The 25,277-nt window shown below is 42.1% G+C and overlaps 1 protein-coding gene across 8 annotated transcripts in view; it reads left to right on the top strand.

The window, feature by feature from the left end:
* Positions 1-7,866, top strand: part of CDK20 (cyclin dependent kinase 20) — a 56,154-nt gene extending 48,288 nt beyond the window's left edge. For 3 of the 8 annotated variants that reach the window (XM_032427449.1, XM_032427445.1, XM_032427450.1), the window contains 2 exons: positions 160-3,782; positions 7,281-7,866. In XM_032427449.1, the coding sequence (XP_032283340.1) occupies positions 160-286 (127 nt within the window). In that variant the 3' untranslated portion in view covers positions 287-3,782; positions 7,281-7,866. Of the gene's footprint in view, positions 1-159; positions 6,255-7,280 lie in introns of those variants that run through there. The other 5 variants (XM_032427447.1, XM_032427453.1, XM_032427448.1 and 2 more) reach the window with 5 other exon arrangements.
* Positions 7,867-25,277: the final 17,411 nt, after the last annotated feature.

Below are 25,277 nucleotides of genomic sequence, written 5' to 3'. Positions count from 1 at the left end.
ATTTGCTAATTGGTAGGAATGAACGCAGGTCTCAACACAGATGGGGTACACTAGGATGGAGAAGGTCTAGAGGTTGTGTTCCATCTTCACGTAAAGGCTTAACTACTTAAATATATGTCTTCCTCAAGTTAACATGCAGCCTGTCCCTTCCTTTTGCAGTGGATTCACCCATGTGGAAAGTGACAGTATGAGCATTGTAGGTGTGGAAGCCAGAAGCATCGGGACGAGTATTCTGAGGTCATATTGCTTCAACATGCAGCATGGCTCAGATGATTGTGTCAATTGAAGATAATCTCATTTTGGTGAAAAGCTTGTCTACATACAAACTAAATGATTATTTTATCAACACTGGAAAAGGAATGAGCAATTCTCAAATGCCTCTTATGGGCCAGGCACTGTGTTATGTGACTTTCTTTTTAAATCCTCACAACAAGTCAATGAAGGACATATGATGTCTCTATTTTTCAGACAAGGAGCATGACCAGTAACAGAGACCCATTATTGGCCTGTTGTCTGGCTGCCATGCCACCTGCCCAAGCTTATTCAGACAGTAAGTGGGAGAGAGGAGTGGATGTAAGAAGGCCCATGTTCAAGGTACTAGACTTGTATCCTGATTGTTGTTCAGATACGTAGTGAAGTAAGGAAATGTCCTATTCTGTTACCTGCTTTAGACACGCATCAATAAATAGTTGTGTGGTGCCACACTGCAGAACTGTGGGGACGCCATTTTGTACTCTGTGCAAGTGGCATCCCCGGAGGTGGTCCACGGAGAGGCCCCGGCTGCTTTGGTGGGCATATCATTAGAGTTCTCAACTGCAAGCAACAGGATAGAAAGCTAGCTAACCCCAAGAAAGAAATTTACTGGAAGGAAATAGAGCAGTGCAGCAGGTCAGGAAGGCTGGAGGCACAGGTGTGGGACCGCAGGAAGCAGAGCAGCGGGCAGCAGCCAGGGCCCATTCCAGCAAGGTCTTGCCTGCCGTCGTTCTCCCCGAGTGCTCCCATGGTGCCGCCGCTGTCTGAAAACGTCCAGCTGCCCCGACGCTCAAAACACCAGGATGTGTGTGTGACTTTCTGGCTTCACCACATGCCCACACCACCCGGGCCAGGATGGGAGAGAGCGACCCCTTCAGCTTCAGTTGAGCGGCTCCCAGTCGACTTGCACTGTGAAAAATTCTTCAAAAATAAGAAGCATTCTTGAGAAACAGACAATGAGGATGAGAAACTCTTTACTACAACCTGTGGCTTCAGCTGTCCAGTACCACAGCCCCTTCTTCCTGATACTTTATACCCAACATAGCACCTGTGCCCCACATAGACAAACCCAGATACAGCCATTTCCTCAAAAGGAAAATATAGCCTACCCCGCCCTTTAAAAATCTAAGATAAGGTTTATTTTGGGATAATTTTAGGTTTACAGAAAAGTGGCAAAGGCAGTGCCGCAGATTCCATATACCTTTTGCCCAGCCTCCCCTGGTGTGAATATCTTACTTACATAACGTAAGATATTTGGAAACCCAAGGTCTTTGTCACCTTGAAGTCAGAACTCTGTTAATCCTATTACAGTCCTATCTGGTACTCAGTGGTCCTAGTGCATCCTGCATACAGCCATGGGGGAAAGGGAGAGGAGACAAGAAATTAGCTAAAATAAACACACGTGACATGGCAAGAAAGGAAATAGCTGTTTCAGAAGATGAAGGGAAAGTTCAGGTAAGTTGAGATACCGGAGTTTTTGGTGAAGACACATGGAAAGAGGCTGGAGTGTTGGCAAAAGGGGAGGTCAGATAAGGGAATGGTGAGTGTATGGGCCACCTGAGAGGCATGGATATGTGGTGACTGGGAAAGCAGTGTGGTCAGTTCTTAGGGAAGGCAGCCAGCCAGAGCCTGGCATGTGCTGGCTGCAGCATTAGAGTGGTGTCATGTCTGGCTATGGTGGCCCTGCCCAAGGAGAGCTCTGTGGACCCCTGCTTTGGGTGTGATGTGGGAAGCTTGGGAGGGAGTCATAATGGGAGCATAGGAAGCTCTTGTGGAAGGTGTGTGTGTGGAGTCTGGCAGACAGGCTCCTCATGGGAAAGCAAGGTCTATGAGGTGTGATACCACGACCTGGGGGAAACACAAAGGACTCACGTCCTCTAAATCCAAGTTCTGAGGCTTCTTTCTTCTCATATGGCAAGGACTGCTGCTGCTGAGGGAGCACGAAGGCCTCAGTGGCACCTCTGATTCCTGCAGCAGGCAGATCTCAGCCTTCCTCTGAGCCTCTTACTCCAGGTGCAGGCCAAGATACTCTGTATTAAGTAGAAATAGAACACATTGAAGAATTTTCCCTAGTACTTGGCCACAAGTGAAGTCTTAACAAATTCCAAAATACTAATTGCTAACTATAAAATTCCTTTTTGAAAAGACAGTCACGCCAAATACACGCACACACACCATTAAAATTCACTTTTAAATGACGAGTTAAATAGAAAATCTAAGCAGAAATGATGAAATATCAAAATAATAGAAGATAATTTTCTTAACTGGATAAAAGGAATATGAAAGACAGCAAACATGCTTAATGATAGGTAATCACAAACATTTCTACTGATGTTAGAAACAAGGTAAGTACGACATTGATCACCACCATGATTAGTATTGCCCTGGGCGTACTAATAAATGTAATACTTTTTTAAATTCCAAAAAAAAGATTAGAAATGGGTATGTGTGCTATAATTTCTAAATAGTACTATCTCCTTTAGAAACTTAAGAAAATCATTAGAGTTAGCAAATTAGCATGATTAGTGAATAGGTTATCTACATATTGAAATTAGTGTAACAAAAATTAGAAAATATGATAGGAAAATTATCCCATCCACAGTAACACCAGAAACTATAATATCTTGGGATCTAAAAAAAAAAAACTTTATGAAGAAAAAACACAGCTTTTCTAAAGGAAGAATAGAGATAACCCATGTTCATGGATAGAACAATTACTACTTGAAAGAGACCATATAGTGAAAGCAATACCAATAAAATTGCTACCATTTTAAAAATAGAATGTAAAAAGATGATTATCGGATGTATATGGAGCTATAAGAGGACAAGAGTAGCCAAGACAGTCTTGCAGAAACAAAAGGGCAAAGGAAGGGTTAGACCTGCCCTGTGAATTATGAAGACAAAATTAAACTTTGTCATTGAGGCAAGTGGCATCAGTGTGTGAATAGACAATAGAGGATCAAGAAACAGACCAAGGTATGTTTGGAAATTGGGTATACAATATAAGTGACATTTCAAGTCAGAATGTGATCTTGGAAGGACTGGCTATCCAAATGGAATAAAATCAGATTCCTTCCTCATACCATGCACAAAAATAAGTTTTTTTATGTGTAAAGGATCTAAACAGCATTTTTAATTATAGGGGAAAAATTCGAAAAGGGAAGGCTTTTAAAGCATGATTAAATAGTACAAAAGCAAAACCCACAGTGCTCCCTGTATCAAAATTTAAATCTTTTGTACAAGTGACACCATAACCAAAATTAAGACATGCCATTGACAGCAACTGCCAAATTGAACTAAGAGGAAATGTAATTTACAGAAGAAACCAAACCCTAAAGTACAGGAGAAATTCTCAAAATCATTAGTAATCACAGCCAAATAAAACAATAATGACCTATCACTTTGTACTATTAGGCTGGCAAAAAAAAAAAAAGTAGCTGGATGATGCTGAGTGTTTGCAGACACATGGACACAGGACCCAGTGATGGAGATGGCCTCAGTCCTGTTCACATCTGAATGGCCAATCCAAGGTATGTGTTCCAGTAGTGCAGGTTCAGGGTAGCTGTCTCAGCTCCCTACCAGGCCTCCCCTCCCCCCATTCCCCTGTTCTGGTCTGCACCAGGCTGCCTTCTCATTCCCTGCACCTGGCAGGAGGGGCAGGTTTAGATGCTAATCTCCTTTGCTCTGAGTGTAGCTCTTTGAAGTCCTAGCTCATTGTGGGGCTCAGTCCTGTGCACCTCTGGTATGTACCATCCAGCACCTAGTGGCTGACAGCCAGCTCAAATGCCCTGCAGTGTGTGCCTCAGTCAGCTCCAAGTGCAGGGCAGCCTGGTGCAGATGGGGTGCCAACCGCAGGAGAGAGGGAACTGGTTGAGGGAGTTGGAGGTGTATAAGTTTTGCGTCCCAGCTCAGTCCACCCTTTGCACAACTCCCTCCCATCGTGTACATTTCTCAGACTACATTGTGGAGCTTACCATCCCGGAGCCGCCTCCTGCTGAGAACAAAGGCATCCTTACTCTGCAAATGTGACCAGATTCCCAAAGTTGATGATGACCTGTTCTGGATGCCTATGGCAAGAGCACTAGTGAAATGAGCAAGAGTCCCTCTGCTGGATTCCCTTTAAGCAACGTTTTGGTCTATCTGGGTTGCTTATTTGGTGGGGTGACCCAGATCTTCGTCCCCAAGGTGATGGTTGTGGTGGTTTCCCTTGCTCATTGAAAGTCATTGCTGCTAAGTCACTGCTAAGAGATACCCAGTTACTTACCTAGGTTGTAGACACACACCACTCTACTCGATTATCTACTAGCAACCTTAGTCCCTGATGTTTGTCAGTTACAATCCCAGTTTTTGCCTGTTGTAAAAAAAGAGTCAGGTGGTAGTCATAGCTTCCCCTTAAAAGGAATGCTTGCTGTGACCCTGAAAGAAGTATCTCCACTCCTATCTCCAGGAGCTAGGACCTATCTATAATCCCTGAGAGCCCAAGGTTGTATGAATGGGAAACAAAATATGCAGGGTTGCTGGCTGTCGTAATAGATGGGGCCACTCCCACACCTGTTGGGTCTCAGACTCCTGTATTCTAGCAGTAGTGGCACTATTCATCATTGGTCATTGGTTCAGAATGTATGGCACATCCTGGGTGGAAGATGGTATCCAGGCCATATTAAGTATTGACCCCTGGCCAGCACCTTAGTGGAACTGTCAGTAGTCCGTGTCACCATCATATCAGGCCAGTCAATCCTGGATGATGGGTATGGGACAAGACCAGCGCATTCCATAGTCATGAGCTCATGGTCACACCTCCTTTGGTGTGAAATGGGTCCTTCGTTCTGAGGCAGTACTGTGGGATATCACAGGTAAGGCATTCTCTAAGTCTTTGGGTGATGGTGTTGGCAGAACCATAAGCAGGTGTTGTAAGGACAAAATACTGACCCAGGATTAACGGTGCCAAGTTGATAGCATCAGTCTGCTGTCCATTAGAGAGGCCTTCAGCTATGGTGGTAAGGTGCGTCTTGATATAGGAAGTCCTTGCCATTGGGCCTGTGCTTAGCTCTTCTCCCTGACACTGTTCATGGGCCTTTGCACAAGGACCAGATTGGTGAGAAGAGTCTGCCTGGCAGCCAGAGGATGGTCATCTTGTTACCGTATTGTTGAGAGACTTCCCTGTAGTACGTGGTTTCTGGTGGGCTTTCAGGTAAGACACAAAGATCTCATGCTGTTTGCCCTCCTCCAACTTCCTCGGACTTCCAGTTTGACCTTTCTAGGGCCCTAATCAGGCAAGCCATCTGCCACTGTCAAAAGTCCATGTATCTCTGTACCTTCAGTCATTTTCTTTCTTACGAATGACTGACTGAGCCACTCTCAGCTTGGTACATTTGAAGGACTTCCTTTCACAATGTCTTCCAAGGACATCCCAAGTGGTGCTATGAGGAGGCAGCATGCAGCAGCAGGCCATTTCTGCCAACATGACGAGCCAGCCTGGTTGTGATTCACTCTAAGTCCTTTTCTTGTGCCGGTTAGTCATAGGAACCCCCCATGAAGCATGGGTGCTGTCGAGGGGAGAGGCAGCACAGGTAGGAGTCTGGGTCACATGTTCTGTGATTCACTTGGGTCTTATGGCCACGCTTGGGTCCAGTCCCAAACAGGCCATTACCATTGCACAATAGCTCACTGCTGTGCACACCGAATTCTGTGATGGATGGATCAGATCCCATCTAGTTTATGATGGGAAACATCAGTTCTCACTTTGTGTCCTGCTGTTGGGTGATCTCTTGCTACCAGGGCACAGGAGCTGCTCTTCACATGACTGGTTCGCATCCCTAGAAGGCACCGGTTTACTCTAGAATCCTACCCTTCTGTTCTGTCTCTGGTGTTGGAGCTTTCCAGATTCCAGACAACATCCTAACCAATCACAGATCTTGCTAGCACCTTCTGACCTGCTGAGTTCTAGGATCAAGAAGGAAGGTGGGGCACCTGGGTGGCTCAGTCGTTCAGCATCTGCCTTTGGCTTAGGTCATGATCCCAGGGTCCTGGGATCGAGCCCCACATCGGGCTCCCTGCTCGGTGGGAAGCCTACTTCTCCCTCTCCCTCTGGTTGTGTTCCCTCTCTCGCTGTCTCTCTCTCTGTCAAATAAATAAAATCTTAAAAAAAAAAAAAAAAAAAGCATCTTGTGCCACAGCTAGGATCTGCTGGAGAGCCTACTCTGGCTCTGGGCCCCTGAGAATTTGGCAGCCTCTGGGGTTGCCCAATAAATGAGTCAGAGGAGTATTCCCAACTTTGGTACTTGTGGCCTCCAAATTCAAATTCCAAAGAGACCCACAAAACGTTATTTTTGTTGTTTTTGTTTAAGTGGAGAGATACTTGAAGTTCCGCAGCTTGTCCTTCACCTGAGAAGAAACACTTGACATGCCCTTGACCTTCCCAGTGCACATTTACCCTGACAAATGGCCACAGGGTTTGTCTACACACCTTCCCAGTATGTAGACCTCACGTCTACAACTCCTTTGAGAAATGACTGAAGGAATATTTACTGTGTACATTTGCGATGGAGTTACAGGAATGTTACTGAAGGGGAACTGACCTTCCTTTCACTGAGTGTGCTCTGGGTCTACATTTAGAGCTGGGAACTGGGTGTGGGGTCCCAATGTTCCATCCAGGTGGAAGGCAACTAGTTCATTATTCTTTTTTTTTTTTCCTCTTTATATAAATAAACTAGCATCCTAGGGAATTGTGGTGTAACAGCCACTGCCTCAGATCCCTGCAGGTCAAACCTTCTTGATTGCCATTCTGACTCTGCCCGTCCTTAGTCTGCTGGGATGGCCTTGGATATTTTTACTCAAGTAAAAATCGTGAATTAAAGGTGAGTGCCCCATGTAAATAAAGATTTCTCGGGTCTTATATTCTACTTTCCCTCATCGAACACCAAGATCCACTTTTACGCACACTCCCCGGGCTCTATTATTAGGTCCTGTAATTCCTTTGTTATGTAGGCACTTTTTCCTCAAAGCAGGGTTTGTATTTCTCTCTCCAGGCTCTGCTGGTACCTGACTCTTGATATCAACCTAGAGGCAATGAGGAGTAGGGGGTAGGTCCTGAGGAGGCCAAACATCATCATTCAAGGCATCCACCTCAGGTGAGGCTAACATGGAAGGGGCTGTTTCTGCCACCAGGAAGGATTCAGGGAAATGGGTGTGTATGTCACGATTCTCAGATTGTCCACCAAAATATCCCAACCCATATATTAGAGTATTACTCATCCTGCACTTGGGCCTGATTTTCACATAAGACGTGCTGAGGCTGTACAAGCAGACTCCTTTGCATTCTGCCCTGTGCTGACAGAAGATAAGATTCTCTGGCCTTCAGATTTTTTTCTGAAGTTGGAGGATGACTATCATTTACTTTTTGTAAACTGACATGCTGTTGAATTTCATCCAAGTGCTAGAGGGGAAACTAATTCGGGTAGGTCACTGAATGAGAAATAAACAAGAGTACTGGAGAATCTAAGAAGGTACACAAAGTTTCCTTCCCAGTATGGACATCACGTCTACAACTACAGAAGATATTTTCTTTCCAAGTACACAGAGAACATTTTAAAAGAAAATATATATACTGGGAAGTAAATCAAGTCTCAATAAATGTTAATATTATTAAAAGTATGTTATCTGACCACGTAAAATTATTTTAGAAATAAATGACAAAAATATCAGAAATTCTCGTGTATTGAAATGAAGTTTTAAAAATCTATTTTCTATTTTTTTTTTCCTTTTATTTAAATTCAATTAGCCAACATAAGGTGCATCATTAGTTTTTGGTGTAGTGTTCAATGATTCACCTAGTGCTCATGACATCACACGCCCTCCTTAATGCCCATCATCCCCCAACCCAGCTCCTTTTCCACAACCCTCAGTTTGTTTCCCAGAGTCAAGAGTGTCATGGTTTTTCTCCCTCTCTGATTTCTTCCCATTCAGTTTTCCCTCCCTCCCCCTATGATCCTCTGCACTATTTCTTATATTCCACATATGAGTGAAACCATATGATAATTGTGTTTCTATGATTGACTTATTTCACTTAGCATAATACTCTCCAGTTCCATCCATGTCAATGTAATGGTAGGTATTCGTTTTCTGATGGCTGAGCAATATTCCATTGTATATATGAACCATGTCTTCTTTCTTCATTCATCTGTCAAAGGGCATCTCAGCTCCTTCCACTGTGGACATTGCTGCTATGAACATTGGAGTGCAGGTGCCCCTTCATTTCACTACATCTGTATCTTTGGGGTAAATACCCAGTAGTGCAATTGCTGGGTCGTAGGGTAGCTCCATTTTTAATGTCTTGAGGAACCTCCATACTGTTTTCCAGAATGGCTGTACCAGCTTGCATTCCCACCAACAGTGTAAGAGGGTTTCCCTTTCTCTGAATCCTGACCAACATTTGTTGTTCCCTGTCTTGTTAAATTTAGTCATTCTGACTGGTGTGAGGTGGTATCTCATTGTGGTTTTGATTTGTATTTCCCTGATGACAAGTGATGTGGGGCTTTTTTTCATGTGTCTGTTGGCAATTTGTATGTCTTCTTTGGAGAAGTGTCTGTTTATGACTTCTGCCCATTTCTTGACTGGATTATTTGTTTTATGGGTGTTGAGTTTGATAACTTATTTATAGATCTTGGATACCAGCCCTTTATCTGATAGATAACGACTGTGTCTTGCAGGAAGTTGCTGCGACTGAGGTTGAAGACCTTACTGCCTGTGTTCTCCTCTAGGATTTAATGGATTCCTGTCTCACATTTAGGTCTTTCATCCATTTTGAGTTCATCTTTGTATGTGGTATAAGAAAAACGTCCAGTTCCATTCTTCTACATGTGGCTGTCCAATTTTCCCAGCACCATTTATTGAAGAGACTGTCTTTTTTCCGTTAGATATTCTTTCCTGCTTTGTCAAAGATTAGTTGACCATAGAGTTGAGGGTCCATTTCTGGGCTCTCTATTCTGTTCCATTGATCTGTGTGTCTGTTTTTGTGCCAGTAACATACTATCTTGATGATTACAGCTTTGCAAAATAGCTTGAAGTCTGGCATTGTGTTGCCACCAGCTTTGGTTTTCTTTTTCAACATTCCTCTGGCTATTTGGGGTCTTTTCTGGTTCCATACAAATTTTAGTATTATTTGTTCCAGGTCTGTGAAAAATGTCGATGGTATTTTGATAGGGATTGCACTGAATGTGTAGACTGTTCTGGGTAGCATAGAAATTTTAACAATGTTTATTCTTCCAATCCATGAACATGGAATGTTTTTCCATCTCTTAATGTCTTCCTCAATTTCTTTCATAAGTGTTCTGTGGTTTTTAGAGTACGGATCCTTTACCTCTTTGGTTAGGTTTATTCCTAGGTATCTTACGGTTTTGGGTGCAATTGTAAATGGAATCGATTCCTTAATTTCTCTTCTTTTGTCTCATTGTTAGTATATAGAAATGCAACTGATTTCTCTGCATTGATGTTGTATCCTACCACATTGCTGAACTGCTGTAAGAGTTCTAGCAATTTTGGGGTGGAGTCTTTTGGGTTTTACACATAGAGTATCACGTCATCTGCAAAGAGTGAGAGTTTGACTTCTTTGCCAATTTGAATGCCTTTTATTTCTTTTTGTTGTCTGATTGCTGAGGCTAGGACTTCCAGTACTATGTTGAACAACGGTGGTGAGAGTGGGCATCCTTGTCGTGTTCCTTACCTTAGGGAAAAAGCTCTCAATTTTTCCCCATTGAGAATGATATTCATTGTGGGCTTTTCATATATGGCTTTTATGATATTTAGGAATGTTGCCTCTATCCATACACTGTGGAGAGTTAATCAAAAAAATATGCTGTATTTTGTCAAATGCTTTTTCTGCATCCATTGAGAGGATCATCTGGTTCTTGTCCTTTCTTTTACTAATGTGATGTATCACATTGATTTGCAAATGTTGAACCACCCTTGCATCCCAGGAATAAATCCCACTTGGTCGTGGTGAATAATCCTTTTAATGTATTGTCGATGGTATTTTGATAGGGATTGCATTGAATGTGTAGATTGCTATGGGTACCATAGACATTTTAACAAAATTTATTCTTTCCTTTGAGACATCCCTGCCTCAGAGGTGCTCACTTGGTGAAGCAGGGCAGAATTCTAGGTGGGGCAGTGTGGTCCCAGGATCCCTGGAATCACAGAAGGAACGGGGGTGCCTGAGTCGGTAGAGTTCCCAAGCATTGGAGTGGGGAAACTGGTTAAAGTCAGAGAGCTCAGGAGGGGACTCTCAGCTCAATTTGCCAAAAACAGCAAGCCCATGCTGCTGCCCAATTGGGTGACCGCTCTCCAAGTGGGGACCCTGCAAAGGACAAAAACATGGGGACCCTCGGCCTTCCTCTGGGAGGGGTGGAGCAGATGTGCGCACCACCGGGGACAGGTCTCAGTGTGGGAGCCCTGCAGAAGACAGGACAGTAGCGACCTCCTGCGTCCCCCCGGGGGGGCGAAGCAGGTGTACACAGGACCAGGCAACAGTTCTCAGTGTGGGGCCCTGCAAAGTGCAGAAATGTGTGACCCTCTGCCTTCCCCCAGGATGATCTGTGTGGGAGCTTACCACAGGAGTCTGCAGAGTTTGGCACACACGAAAGTGAAGACCGTTTATCCCTGAGGGTTTATGGAAGAGAGAGGACCTAGATCCTTTGGCTCTGGGACTGGAGATCCAGGCGCGGCCGTTTTTATTTTGATCCTCTAAAGAGGCCCAGGGAACAAAAGCCACACAGAGCAACCAAAAACAGCTTACATTGAGCCCGGCCCCTAGCAAGGGACAGTGCAACTCCACCCAGGCAAGACACCTTAGAAGCAGAGCAGCAGGCCCCTCCCCCAGAAGACTAACTGGAAGAACAGGTGCATGGCAAGTTTATGGGCCACAAAGGACTGTAAAACTCTAGCACTAGGGGAAAACAGTATATAGAATTCAAGGTTTTTTCTCATGATTTGTTTATTTTTCAGTTTAAAATTTTCCATTTCTCTTTTTTCTTTTTTCCCTTTTCAACTAGTTTCTTATTTTATCAACTCTTTGTTTTTAAGTCCTTTTTTTTTTAACCTTCAATTTTTACATTTACATTTTATAGATATAGTCTTCATTTTTGGCTTCCTTTCACTCGAATCAATTTTATTTTTGTATATATGTAAGTTTAGCATTCTTTACAATTTGGGGATTTAGTGTCTTCTAACACATGGACCAAAATACACTCAGGACCAAGTGGATCACCCTGTTTTGTCCACCCTGTGAGATTATATTCTCCCCCTACTTTTTTTTGTTTTCTTTTCCATATTTTTTCTTTTTCTTTCCTGGTTTCTGACCTCTTCAGATTTGTCTAGTATGTTATTTCGTTGGGTTGTGGTTGATATATTTGTTTTTGTTCACTTATTCATCCATTCTTTTCTGGGTAAAATGACTAGGAGGAGGAATTCATGACAAAAGAAAGAACCAGAGGTAATACTCTGCCACAGATCTAATCAATATGGATATAAGTAAAATGTCAGAGCTGGAATTCAGGATAACAATTATAAAGTTACTAGCTGGGCTTGAAAAAAGCTAAAAGACAGTAGAGAATCTCTTAAGGCAGAAACAAGATCTAATCAGGCCAAAATTAAAAATGCTCTGAGATGCAGTCTAAATTGGATACTCTAACAGCTAGGGTAAGTGAGGCAGAAGAGAGGATAAATGACATAAAAGATAAGCTGATGGAAAGGAGGGAAGCTGAGGAAAAGAGAGAAAAACAACTAATGGACCATGAGGGGAGGTTTCAAGAAATAAGTGATGCCACAAAAGGAAACAATATTAGAATTACTGGGGTCCCTAATGGAGAAGAGAGAGGGCCAGAAGGTAAATTTGAGCAAATCATAGCTGAGAACTTCCCTAATTTGGGGAAGGAAATAGGCATTCACATCAAGTGGCAGAGAGGACCCCTCCCAAAATGAATAAAAATAGATCAACACCCCAACATATAATAATGAAGCTTGCAAATTTCAGAGATAAAGAGAAAATCCTGAAAATAGCTCGAGACAAGAGGTTCTTAATCTACAGGGATAGGATTGTTAGACTGGCAGCAGACCTATCCACAGAGACCTGGCAGGCCAGAAAGGCTGGCAAGATATATTCAGGGTACTAAATGAGAAGAACATGCAGCCAAGAATAGTTTATCCAGCAAGGCTGTCATTCAGAATGGAAGGAGAGATAAAGAACTTCCAGGACAGGCAGAAACTGAAAGAATATATAACCACTAAACCAGCGCTGCAAGAAATAATAAGGGGGATACTGTAAGCAAAGAGAGCCCAAGAGTAACACAGACCAGAAATAAACAGAGACAGTCTACAGAAACAGGGACTTTACAGGTAATAACAATGGCACTAAATTCATATCCTTCAATAGTTACTCTGAATGTAAATGGGCTAAATGCTCCAATCAAAAGACACAGGGTATCAGATTGGATAAAAAAGCAAGACCCATCCATATGCTGTGTACAAGAGATTCATTTAAACCCAAAGACACCTCCAGATTCAATGTGAGGGGTGGAGAACCATTTATCATGCTAATGGACATGAAAAGAAAGCTGGGGTAACAATCCTCTTATCAAATAATTAGATGTTAAACCAGAGACTGTAGTGAGGGATGAAGAGGGACACTATATCATACTTAAAGGGTCTATCCAACAAGAAGATCTAACAATTATAAATATTTATGCTCCTAACTTGGGAGCAGCAAATTATATCAACCAATTAATAACCAAAGTTAAGAAACACATTGATAATAATACAATAATAGTAGGAGACTTCAACACTCCGCTCAGAGCAATGGACAGATCATATAGGCAGAAGATCAACAAGGAAACAAGAGCTTTGAATGACAGATGGACTCACAGATATATACAGAATATTCCATCCTAAAGCAACAGAATACACATTCTTCTTGAGTGCACATGGAACATTCTCCAGAATAGATCACATACTGGGTCACATATCAGGTCTCAACTGATACCAAAAGATTGGGATTATTCCCTGCATATTTTCAGACCACAATGCTTTGAAACTTGAACTCAATCACAAGAGGAAATTTGTAAGGAACTCAAACACATGGAGGTTAAAGAGCATCCTACTAAAGAATGAATGGGCCAACCAGGAAATTAAAGAATTTAAAATGGAAACTAATGAAAATGAAAACACAACTCTCCAAACCATTTCGGATACAGCAAAGGCAGTCCTAAGAAGGAAGTACATTTGCAATTCAAGCCTCTCTCAAAAAATTAGAAAAATCTCAAATATACAAGCCAACCTTACACCTGAAGGAGCTGAAGAAAGAACAGCAAATGAAGCCTAAACCAAGCAGGAGAAGAGAAATAATAAAGAGAAGAAATCAGTGAAATAGAAACCAGAATAACAGTAGAACAGATCAACAAAACTAGAAGCTGGTTCTTTAAAAGAATAAGATTGATAAACCTCTAGCCAGACTTACCAAAAGGAAAGAGAAAGGACCCAAATTAATAAAATCATGAATGAAAGGGGAGAGATCATGACCAACAATGAAGAAATACAAACAATTTTAAGAACATATTATGAGCAACTATATGCCAACAAATTAGGCAATCTGGAAGAAATGGATGCATTCCTGGAAACTGATAAACTACCAAAACTGAAACAGGAAGAAATAGACAATATGAACAGACCCATAACCAGCAAGGAAATTGAAGCAGTAATCAAAAACCTCCCAAAAAACAAGAGTCCAGGGCCAGATGGCTTCCCAGGGGGAATTCTACCAAACATTTAAAGAGGAATTAATACCTATTCTTCTGAAGCTGTTTCAAAAATTAGGAATGGAAAGAAAACTTATAACTCGTTCTATGAGGCCAGCATTACCTTGATCCCAAACCAAAGACCCCACCAAAAAGGAGAATTATAGACTAATATCCCTGATGAACATGGATGCCAAAATACTCAACAAGATCCTACCCAATCGGATCCAACAGTACATTAAAAGGATTATCCATCATGACCAGGTGGGATTTATTCCTGGGATGCAAGGGTGGTTCAACATTCACAAATCAGTAACGTGATAGAGCACACTAATAAAGACAAGAACCATATGATCCTCTCAACTGATGCAGAAAAAGCATTTGACAAAATAAAACATCCTTTCTTGATAAAAATTCTCCGCAGTGTAGGGATAGAAGGAACATACCTCAATATCATAAAAGCCATATACAAAAAACCCACAGTGAATATCATCCTCAACAGGGAAAAACAGAGCTTTTCCCCTAAGGTTAGGAACACAACAGGTAGGTCCACTCTCACCACTGTTGTTCAACATAGTACTGGAAGTCCTAGCCTCAGCAATCAGACAAAAAAATAAATAAATAAATAAATAAAAGGCACACACATTGGCAAAGAAGTCAAACTTTCACTCTTCACAGATGACATGATACTGTATGTGGAAAATGCAAAGGACTCCACCCCAAAGTTGTTAGAACTGATACAGGAATTCAGCAAATTCACAGGATAGACAATCAATGCACAGGAATCAGTTGCATTTCTATAGACTAACAATGAGGCAGAAGAAAGAGAAATCAAGGAATTGATCCCATTTAAAATTGCATCATTGTAATGTATCTGTATTTCCTGGATGATGAGTGATGTTGACCATCTTGATGTCTTCTTTGGAAAAATGTCCATTCATGTCTTCTGCCCATTTGACTGGATTATTCTTTGGGTGTTGAGTTTGATAAGTTCTTTATAGATTTTGGATACTACCCCTTATCGGATATATCATTGGCAAATATCTTCTCCTGTTTTCGCAGGCTGACTTTTAGTTTTGTTGATTGTTTCCTTGACTGTGTAGAAGCTTTTTTTTTTTTTTAATATTTTATTTATTTATTAGAGACACAGTGAGAGCAGGAACACAAGTAGGGTGAGTGGGAGAGGGAGAAGCAGGCTTCCGGCAGAGCAGGGAGCCCAATGCGGGGCTCGATCCCAGGACCCTGGGATCATGACCTGAGCTGAAGGCAGACGCTTAACGACTGAGCCACCCAGGCGCCCCTGTGTAGAAGCTTTTTATCTTGATGCTGTCCCAATAGTTCATTTTTGCTTTTATTTCCCTTGCCCCAGGAGACGTGTCTAGAAAAACGTTGCTACAGCCAGTGTCACAGACATTGCTGCCTGTGCTCCCTTCTAGGATTTTTATGGCTTCAGATCTCGTATTTAGGTCTTTCATCCATTTTGAATTTATTTTTGTGTATGATGTGAGAAAGTGATCCAGTTTCATTCTTTTGCATGTAGCTGTCCAGTTTTCCCAACATCATTTGTTGAAGAGACTGTCTTTTTTTCCATTGAATATTCTTTCCTGCTTTGTTAAAGATTAATTGGCCATATACTTGTGGGTTCATTTCTGCGTTTTCTATTCTGTTCCACTGATCTGTGTGTCTATTTTTGTGCTAGTACCATACTGTTTTGATTACTACAACTTTGGTTAGTTATTTGACAGAGAGAGACACAGCGAGAGAGGGAACACAAGCAGGGGGAGTGGGAGAGGGAGAAGCAGGCTTCCTTGTAACATAACGTATAGTCCAGAATTGTGATGTGTCCAGCTTTGCTTTTCTTTTTCAAGGTTGCTTTGGCTATTCGGGGTCTTTTGTGGTTCCATACAAATTTTATGATGTTCTAGCTCTGTGAAAAATGCTGGTGGTATTTTGATAGGGATTGCATTAAATGTCTAGATTGCTTTGGGTAGTATAGACATTTTAACAATATTTGTTCTTCTAATCCATGAGCATGGAATCCCTTTCCATTTCTTTGTGTCATCTTCAATTCCTTTCATCAGTGTTTTATAGTTTTCAGAGTACAGGACTTTCACTTCTTTAGTTAGGTTTATTCATAGGTATCTTACAGTTTTTTGGTGAAGTTGTAAATGGGATTGATACCTTGATTTCTCCTTATACTGTTTCATTACTGGTGTATAGAAATGCAACAGATTTTTGTATGTTGATTTTGTATTCTACTGAATTTATTATCAATTCTAGAGGTTTTTTGGTGGAGGCATTCAGGTTTCTATATAGTTATGTCATCTGCAAATAGTGAAAGTTTTACTTCTTCCTTTTTGATTTAGATGCCTTTTATTTTTATTGTTGTCTGATTGATGTGGTTTGGACTTCCAATACTATATTAAATAACAGTGTTGAGAGTGGACATCCTTTTCTTGTTTCTGACCATAGAGGAAAGGCTCCCATTTGTTCCCCATTGAGGATGATAATAGCTGTGGGTTATTCCCTCTGTGGCCTCTATTATGTTGAGGTATGTTCCTTCTAAACCTACTTTGTTAAGTGTTTTTTTTGTTTGTTTTTTTATCATGAATGGATGTACTTCGTCAAATGCTTTTTCTGTATCGAGAGGATCATATGGTTCTTATCCTTTCTTTTATTAATGTGGTGTACCACACTGTTGATTTGCAAATATTGAACTGCCCTAAAATCCAGGAATAGACCCCATTTGATCATGGTGAATGATTGTTTTTAAAAGTGTGTTGTTGGATTCAGTTTCTTAGTATTTTATTGAGAATTTTTGCATCAATGTTCACCAGGGATATTGGCCTGTAGTTTTCTTTTTTAGTGGAGTCTTTATCTGATTCTGGTATCAGGGTAATGCTGGCTGCAGAGAATGAATTTGGAAGTCTTCCTTCCTTTTCTTTTTTGGAATACTTTGAGAAGAATAGTTATTAACTCATCTTTAAATGTTTGGTAGACTTCACTATGAAGCCATCTGGCCCTGGACTTTTGTTTGTTGAATTTTTTTTATTACTGTTTCAATTTCTTTGCTGGTTATCAGTGTGTTCAATTTTTCTATTTCTTCCTGTTTCAGTTTTGGTTAATTTATATGTTTCTAGGGGTTTATCCATTTCTTTCAGGTTTTCCAATTTGTTGGCATATAGTTTTTCATAATCTCTTAAAATTGTTTGTATTTCTGTGGTGTTGGTTGTGATTTCTTTTTCTCTCATTTGTGATTTTGAGCCCTTTCTCTTTTTAATAAGTCTGGCTAGAGTTTTCTCAAATTTATTAATTTTTTCAAAGAACCAGCTCCTGGTTTCATTGATCTCTCACTGGTTTTCTAGTTTCTATATCATTTATTTTTGCTCTAATCTTTATTATTTCCTTCCTTATGTTGGCTTTGGCCTTCATTTGTTCTTTTTCTAGCTCCTTTAGGTGTAAGATTAGGTTGTTTATTTGAGATTTTTCTTCTTAAGGTAGGCCTGTATTGCTGTAAACTTCCCTCCTAAGACTGCTTTTGCTGCATTCCAAAGGTTTGGGGCCATTGTGTTTTTATTTCCATTTGTTTTCATGTATTTTTAAATTTCTTCTTTGATATCTGGTTGACCCACTCATTGTTTAGTAGCATGTTGTTTACCCTCTGTGTATTTTGTGGTCTTTCCAGATTTTTTCTTGTGGTTGACTTCTACTTCCGTAGCGTTGTGGTCAGAAAAGTTGCATGGTATGACTGCAATCTTTCTGTTTGTTGAGCTCTGTTTTGTGACTTAATTTTATCTGTTCTGCAGAATGTTCTGTGTGCACTTGAAAAGAATATGTATTCTGCTGTTTTAGGATGCAGTGTTCTGAATACATCTGTTAAGTCTATCTGGTCCAGTGTGTCACTAAAAACCATTATTTTCTGTTTAGATGATCTATCCAGCAATGTAAGTGGGGTGTTAAAATCCCCTACTAGTACTGTATTATTACCAATGAGTTCCTTTATGTTTGTTACTGTTTTATATATTCGGGTACTCCCATGTTGGGTGCATAAATATTTGCAATTCTTACATATTCTTGTTGCATTGTCCCCTTTATTGTAATATAGTGCCTTTGTCTCTAGTTACAGACTTTGTTTTAAAATATAGTTTGTCCAATATAAGTGTTAGTACTCTGCCTTTCATTTGTCATCCATTTCTGTGATAAATATTTCTCCATCCCCTCACTTTCAATCTGCAGGTGTCTTTAGGTCTAAAATGAGTCTCTTGTAGGCAGCATATAGACAGGTCTTTTTTATTTATTCATTCTGACACCCTATGTCTTTTGATTGGAGTATTTAGTTCATTGTTATTCAGAGTAATTACTGATATATATGTATTCATTGCCATTTTTTATTTTCTCCTTGTTTCTGCAGATTTTCTCTGATCCTTTGTCTTTATCACTTTTGGTCTCTTCTTTCCACTCAGAGTTCCCTTTAACATTTTTTGCAGGGCTGGTTTAGTGGTCATGAACTCCTTTAGTTTTTGTTTGGGAAATTCTTTCTCCTTCTATTCTGAATGATAACCTTGCTGGATAGAGTATTCTTGGTTGCAGATTTTTTGCATTCAGCACGTTGAATGTATCATGCTACTTTCTTCTGGTTTGCCAAGTCTCTATTGAAAAACCGCCAGTTAGCCTTATGGGTTTTCTCTTGCAAGTTAAGGACTTCTTTTGTCTTGCTACTTTTAAGATTTTTTTCTTTATCACTATATTTTGCAAATTGAATTACAATATATCTTGGTGTTGGCCTACTTTTGTTGACTCTGATGGGAGTTCTGTGTGCCTCCTGGATGTCTGTTTCCTTACTCAGATTAGGGAAATTTTCAGCTATTATTTCTTCAAATAAATTTTCTGTCCCCTTTTCTCTCTCTGCTTCTTCTGGGACTCCTATTATATGAATGCTATTATGTTTGATGGAGTCATGGAGTTCCCTAAGTCTATTTTTGTGTTGCATAATTCTTTCTCTCTTTTGTTCAGCTTCATTACTTTCATTATTTTGTCTTCTTTGTCACTAATTCGTTCCTCTGCTTCTTCCAGCCTGCTGCTCATTGCATCAAACCTGTTTCCAATCTTGTTTATTGTGTTCTTCATCTCTGATTCTTTTTTCACTCTTTAGCTCTGTGGTAAGCGTCTCCCTGATGCCTTCTTTTCTTTTCTCAAGCCCAGTGAGTGTCTTTATGATTGCTGCTTTAAATTCTCCATCAGGTATATTATTTATATGTTTCACTTAGATTTCTGGCTGTGGTCTTAACTTGTTCTTTCATTTAGATAAATTCTTCCATCTTGGCATTTTGTCTAAGTCTCTGCCTTCCTCTCTGTTATAAAAGCCAGTTATGTCTCCTGCTTCTGGAAGTAAGGGCCTTATGAAGAAGAGGTCATGTAGTGCCTGGGACCTGGTGCTTCAGGGAATGTTGTATGTGCTTGTGTGCACTCTGCTGTTGAGTTTTTGCCGCTCTGTCCTTCAGGCCAGTTGTCTGCAGAGGCTCTCCTTGCCTGCTGTGGGCTGTGTTTGGTCCCATGCCTGAATGTGTCAAGTTTTAACTAGGTGTGCTCTGATGTGCTTGTGGAAATGAGACCTGACACCATCTCCACCAGAACTGAAGCCTTGCAGAACTCTTTGGTTGGAAGATGTGGTGTGGGCAGGGGTTCGTGCTGGTCTTTGGGGAGGGGACCATCACATGGGGACTGAGGTAAGCGTGACTGAGAAGGGCAGGCCCCCTAGAGAACAGGGGGGTGGTGCTTGGTGTAAGCAAGTTGGGCAGCCAGCGTCAGTGTGGCACTGCTTCCCAAGGGTGGCTCTGTGTTTATGCTGAGGGGTGTGTGTGAGAGAGAGAGAGAGAGAGAGAGAGAGAGAGAGAGAAACGGTGCTAGCCAGCTCCATTGTTCCCACAGAGGTATCTCCATGAATGCTGCTGCTCAGAAGGCACCTCCAAGAAGAGCAAATAGTCTCTTCCTTCTGTGCCCCAAGTGTTCTTCAAATAGCTGTTTCTGTGCTGTCTTCCCCCAGAATGTTTGCCTGCCTTCTCTCCTGGAGCAGTGCAGTGCCCTCTGGGCTCTATCCCAGCCACCTGCTGATCTTTAAAACTCTAGGCTTTAGAGACATGGTGTTGGCAGAGGCCTGCATTGGTCTCCTGGGGGAGGGGCCTGCTGTGCTGGGACTGAGGCAAGCTTGACTTAGAAGGGCAATCACACCAGGGCAACAAAGGATGGAACTTGGTGTAATCAAGCTACTGTTGATGCTGTGCTGCTTTCCGCAGGTGGCTTGGTGTTTATGCTGAGGTGTGGCAGAGGGATTGCCACAGAGGCATCTTCGTGAATGCTGCCTCTCAGGAAGGCACTCCCAAGAAAAGCACATCTATCCCCAGTGTGCCCCAGGTGTTTTTCAGATCTCTGTTTCCATGCTGTCTGCCTCCAGGTTGTTTGTCTGCCTTCTCTCCAGGAGCAGTGCAGTGCCCCCCACCCTCTACCCAGGCTCTATCCCAGCCAAACCTACTGACCTTTAAAATTCCAGGCTTTAAGTCCCACTGGTTCCAAGAACTCACAAAGTTCAGCCCCTCTCATATTCCAAGCCAGTGGCTTTGGGGAAATGTTCTCCTTGTGCATTCCACAGTGTGCTCCTCTCTCCCTTGCCCTTCTCTCCAATCACAGCTGCCTCCCTTCCTCCCTCCCTGTGATCCCCTTCTCCCCTAAACGATGTCTCCAAACTTCCTACCTTCTTTGATGTGGGCTTTTCTCTCACTTTTGTTGTGTGGTTTGTTCTTTCAGTTTTCAGTCATTTTCTGGGGTATTTAGGATGATTTGATAGTTATCTAGCAGTGCTTGTGGGATGAGGTGAGCCTAGGGTCCCCCTAATCTGTAGCCATCTCAAGACCCCAGTAGGATTTCGTATAAGGCTGGTTCAGTGGTAATAAACTCCATTATCTTTTGTTTGGGAAACTCTTTATCTCTCCTGCAAATCTGAATGGTAATCCTGTGTCTGGTTGTCCCCTATGTAGAATGTGTGTGACTTTTGCTGGGTGAAGCTGTGGCTGGCATTGGCCACATAGTTGGAACCCTGTCCTGCTATCAGCTTTAGCTGAACTGGATGCCAATCAGTGAGGGGTGTGTGTGTGTGTGGGGGGGGCCCTCCATGCAGCAGGTGCCCTCAGAATAGCTAGATCTGAAGTGGGTGCAAGCTCAGGAGGCTTGAAGCTCTACACACAGAGGGCACTTCGGCAGAATAGCTGAAGCTGAAGTGGGTGTTATACGAGGTGTCCCAGGGCTCTTCATGCAGAAGGTGACCTGGTAGGGTGCTTGGTGCTGAAAAATGGTATTGGCCAGGATATCTCAGGGCTTTAGAGTCCCATGCAGTGGATGCCCTGGCGAAATAGCTAAAGCTTAAGTAGGTGAAGACTGAAGGGTCCTGAGGTTCTAAGCAATGAGGGCACCCTGGCAAGAGCAGTGAAACTGAAGCTGCTGCACATCAGGCAGTCTCGAGGTTCTCCATGTTAGCAGTGCCCTGGTAGAACTGGAGCTGAGGTGGTGTGCAAGGCAGGAGGTCCTGTGGCTCTCCATGCACAGGGTACCCTGCAGGACAGGTAAAGCTGAATTGAGTGTAAGCCAGGGGATCCCGTGGCTCTACCTGTGCACTAGGCACCTATCAGGTAGCAAAAGCTGAAGTGAATTCAGGCTAGGGGGTCCCAGCATGCCTTGCACTCAGGGCACCCAAGCAGGATAGCTGGAGCTGAAATGGGTGCAAGCTTGGGCGTCCCAAGGCACTGTGCAGGGGGTGTCCTCGTGGGGTGGCTAGAGCTGAGCTGGTGTGAGGGGCCAAGAGGTCCCTGAGCGCTCTGTGCAGAGGATGCACTTGTAGGATAGCTGAAATTAAAGTGGATCCAAGCTGGGGAGACCTGGGGGTCTATGCACAGAGGACACCTTGGCAGGATAAAGTGAACTGGCTGTAAATGGGTGTTCTGGGACTCTCTGCACAGAGGGTGCGATGAACGGGCAGCTGGAGCCGAGGTGGGGTACAGGCCAGACGGTCCTGGGGTGCTTTGCACAGGAGGCAAAATAAGCCCTGGCAGGCAGGATAGCAAAAGATGAAATGGTTGCAAGCCAGATTACCTTGGGTCTGTCCACATTGAGGGTGACCTGGCAAGACAGCTGAAGCTGAACTGGGTGCAAGCCAGAAGTGTCCTGGTGTGCAATGTTTTGTGGCCACTTTGGTGGGACAGCTGGGGTTGGTGTGGGCTAGAGATGCTGTACTTACTGAGGCAGCAGGCTGGTTAGGGCACCCAGACTGCTCTGGTCTGTTCTTTTAAGGTGGAGGGGAGTGTAGACCATGCCTGTCAGCCCCTCCTACCTGGAGAGTGTTTCAGCAGCTCCCCCCAGCATTTGGTGGAGTTCTAGGGCTGCTGTATATGCTAGCTGCTCTGTTAAACCACAGCTTTTTTTTCATTTTGTGCCATAGCACAGCTGGGTCTGGTATGGACTTGCGGACCTGGGGCTCACTGAGGTGGCAAGCCAGCTGTGCCATCCAGACCTGCTGTAGTCTGGCTTCTAGGGTTGAGGGGGAGTGTAAATCATGTCACTCTCCAGTCCCTCCAACCCAGAGAGAATTTCTGCAGCCTCTCTGCCATTTGGCGGAGTTCAAGTGTTTTCCCTTTTACATGTTAGTTGCTCTTTTAAGCTGCAGCTTTCTTTCTGTGCCCAAGGACAGAGGGATCGGTCTCCAGTCCCTCCGTACTGTTCCTCCCACTGCAGTCCACAGCATCAAGGATGGGTATTCCCTTTGTTACTATGTCTCCATCTCTTACAATTCTCTTTGGCCATTTTATCTTTTGTTGTATAGAAGCTGTTCAGTCAGCTCTTAGTTCTTCAGGAGGAACTGTTCTATGAATACTGTATTTTAGTGTGTCCTGTGAAGGTGGTGAGTTCGGAGTCTTCCTACACTGTCATCTTGGACCAAACTCCCCCCTTTGTGTGGTTTTGGTATCAAGATAATGCTGGCCTCATTAGAATCAGTTGGGAAGTGTCCCACCCTCTTTAAGAATTTGTGAATAATTGCTGTTAACTATTCTTTTAAATGTTTGGCAGAACTCACAAGTGAAGCCATTTGGTTCTTGGTTCTTGGCTTTTCTTTGTAGGAATTTTTTTATTGTGACAAAACACACATAATGGAATTTTTCTTTTTAATTTAAATTTAACAAAGTATATTATTAGTTTCGGAGGTAGAGTTTAGTGATTCATCAGTTGCATATAACACCCAGTGCCCATTCCATCAAGGGCCCTCCTAATGCCCATCACCCAGTGACCCCATCCCTCCACCCACCTCCCCTCCAGCAACCCTCAATTTTGTTTCCCAGAGTTAGGAGGCTCTTATGTACAGTCCAATGGCATTAAGTGCATTCACACTGTTAGGCAGTCACCACTATACATCTCTAGAACTTTTCAGTCATCCCAAATTGAAACTCTGTACCCACTGAACAACAATCACTATGTCCCTCCTCCCTCCAGCCTCTGGTAATAACTTGTTTTACTTTCTAATTCTGTGAATTTAACTATTCTAGTTACCTCATAATTATTGCAATTATACAATATATATCCCTTTACATCCGGCTTATTCTGCTTAGCATAATGTTTTCAAAGTTCATCATGTTGTAGAATGTATCAGAATTTCATTCCTTTTTAATGCTGAAAAATATACCATCATATGTATATATCACATTTTGTTTATCCACTCATCTATCAATGGACTCTTGGGTTGTTTCCAAATTTTGGCAATTGTGAATAGTGCTGCTAAGAACATTACAGGTATCTGTGCAAATATCTGCTTCAGGGGCACCTAGGTAGCTCAGTTGGTTAAGTGTCTCACATTTGATTTTGGCTCAGTTCATGATCTCAGGGTTGTGAGATCCAGCCCTGCATCAGACTCTGTGCTGGGTATGGTGCGCTAGGTGTGGAGCCTGCTTAAGATTCTCTCTCTCCCTCAGTCCCCTCCCTCTCAAAAAATCTTAAAAAATAAATATCTGCTTCAGTCTCTGCTTTCAATTCTTTGGGGCATATACACTAGAAGTGGAATTGGTGGATTATGACAGTTCTGTGTTTTTTTGAGGAACCACCATACTGTTTTTCATAGAAGCTGCATCATCTTACATTCCTACCAGCAATGCACAAGTTCCAATTTCTCCACATTTTTGCCAGCATGATATATTTTTAGCCATCTTAATGGGTATGAAGTAGTATCTCATTGTAGTTCTGAACTGCATATCTCCAGTGATTACTGATGTTTAGCATCTTTTCATGAACTTATGGGCCATTTGTAGATCTTCTTTGGAAAACACTCTACCCAGCATTTTTGCTCACTCTTTAATCAGCTTGTTTTTTTGTTGTTGAGTTGTAGGTGTTCTTTACAGAACTCTGGATATTAATCCCTTATCAGATAAACAATTTACAAATATTTCTCCCATTTGTTCGGTTGCCTTTGCACTGTCGTGTCCTCTTACGTATAAATTTTTAAGTCTGATGAAGGCCAACTTATGTTTTGTTACTTGTCCTTTTGGTGTCATATCCAAGAAATTATTGTCAAATGCAATGTCATAATGCTTTTTTTTCTAGGTTTTCTTCTAAGAGTTTTATAGTTTTAGCTCTTATGTTTAGGTCTTTGGTCCACATTAATTTTTATAGATGGTGTTAGTTAGGGAAGGATCTAACTTGATTCTTTTGTTACACTATCCTTTCCTCATTGAATAGTTTTGGCACCCTTGTTAAAAACCATTTGACCATATATGTGAAGGTTTACTTCTTGGTTCTCTATTCTACTGCATTTGTCCCTATATATGTCTTCATGCCAGTACCATACTGTTTTCATTACTGTGGCCTGACAATAAGTTTTGAAATCAGGAAGTGTGAGCCCTCCAGTTTTGTTCAAGATCGTTTTGGCTATTCAGTGTCCCTTGAAATTCCATATGAATTTTAGGATTGGTTTTTCCATTTCTGCAAAAACATTACTAGGGTTTCAGTAGTTATTGCACTGAATCTATAGATTTGTGGTTTCACATCTTTTTATTTGTGCTCTATTTTTAAATTTGTTTAATTAACATATAATGTAGAGGTAGAGGTCAGTGATTCATCAGTCTTATATAATACCCAGTGCTAATTACATCACGTGCCCTCCTTAATGTCCGTCACCTGGTTACCCCATTCCTCCACTCCCCTCCCCTCCAG

Source organism: Phoca vitulina, unplaced genomic scaffold (assembly GCF_004348235.1).
Source record: "Phoca vitulina isolate PV1807 unplaced genomic scaffold, GSC_HSeal_1.0 scaffold37, whole genome shotgun sequence".
In the NCBI taxonomy this organism is placed as follows: Eukaryota; Metazoa; Chordata; class Mammalia; order Carnivora; family Phocidae; genus Phoca; species Phoca vitulina.
Note: the sequence above shows the minus strand (reverse complement) of the source record. Positions and strands in the feature narration are given on the sequence as shown.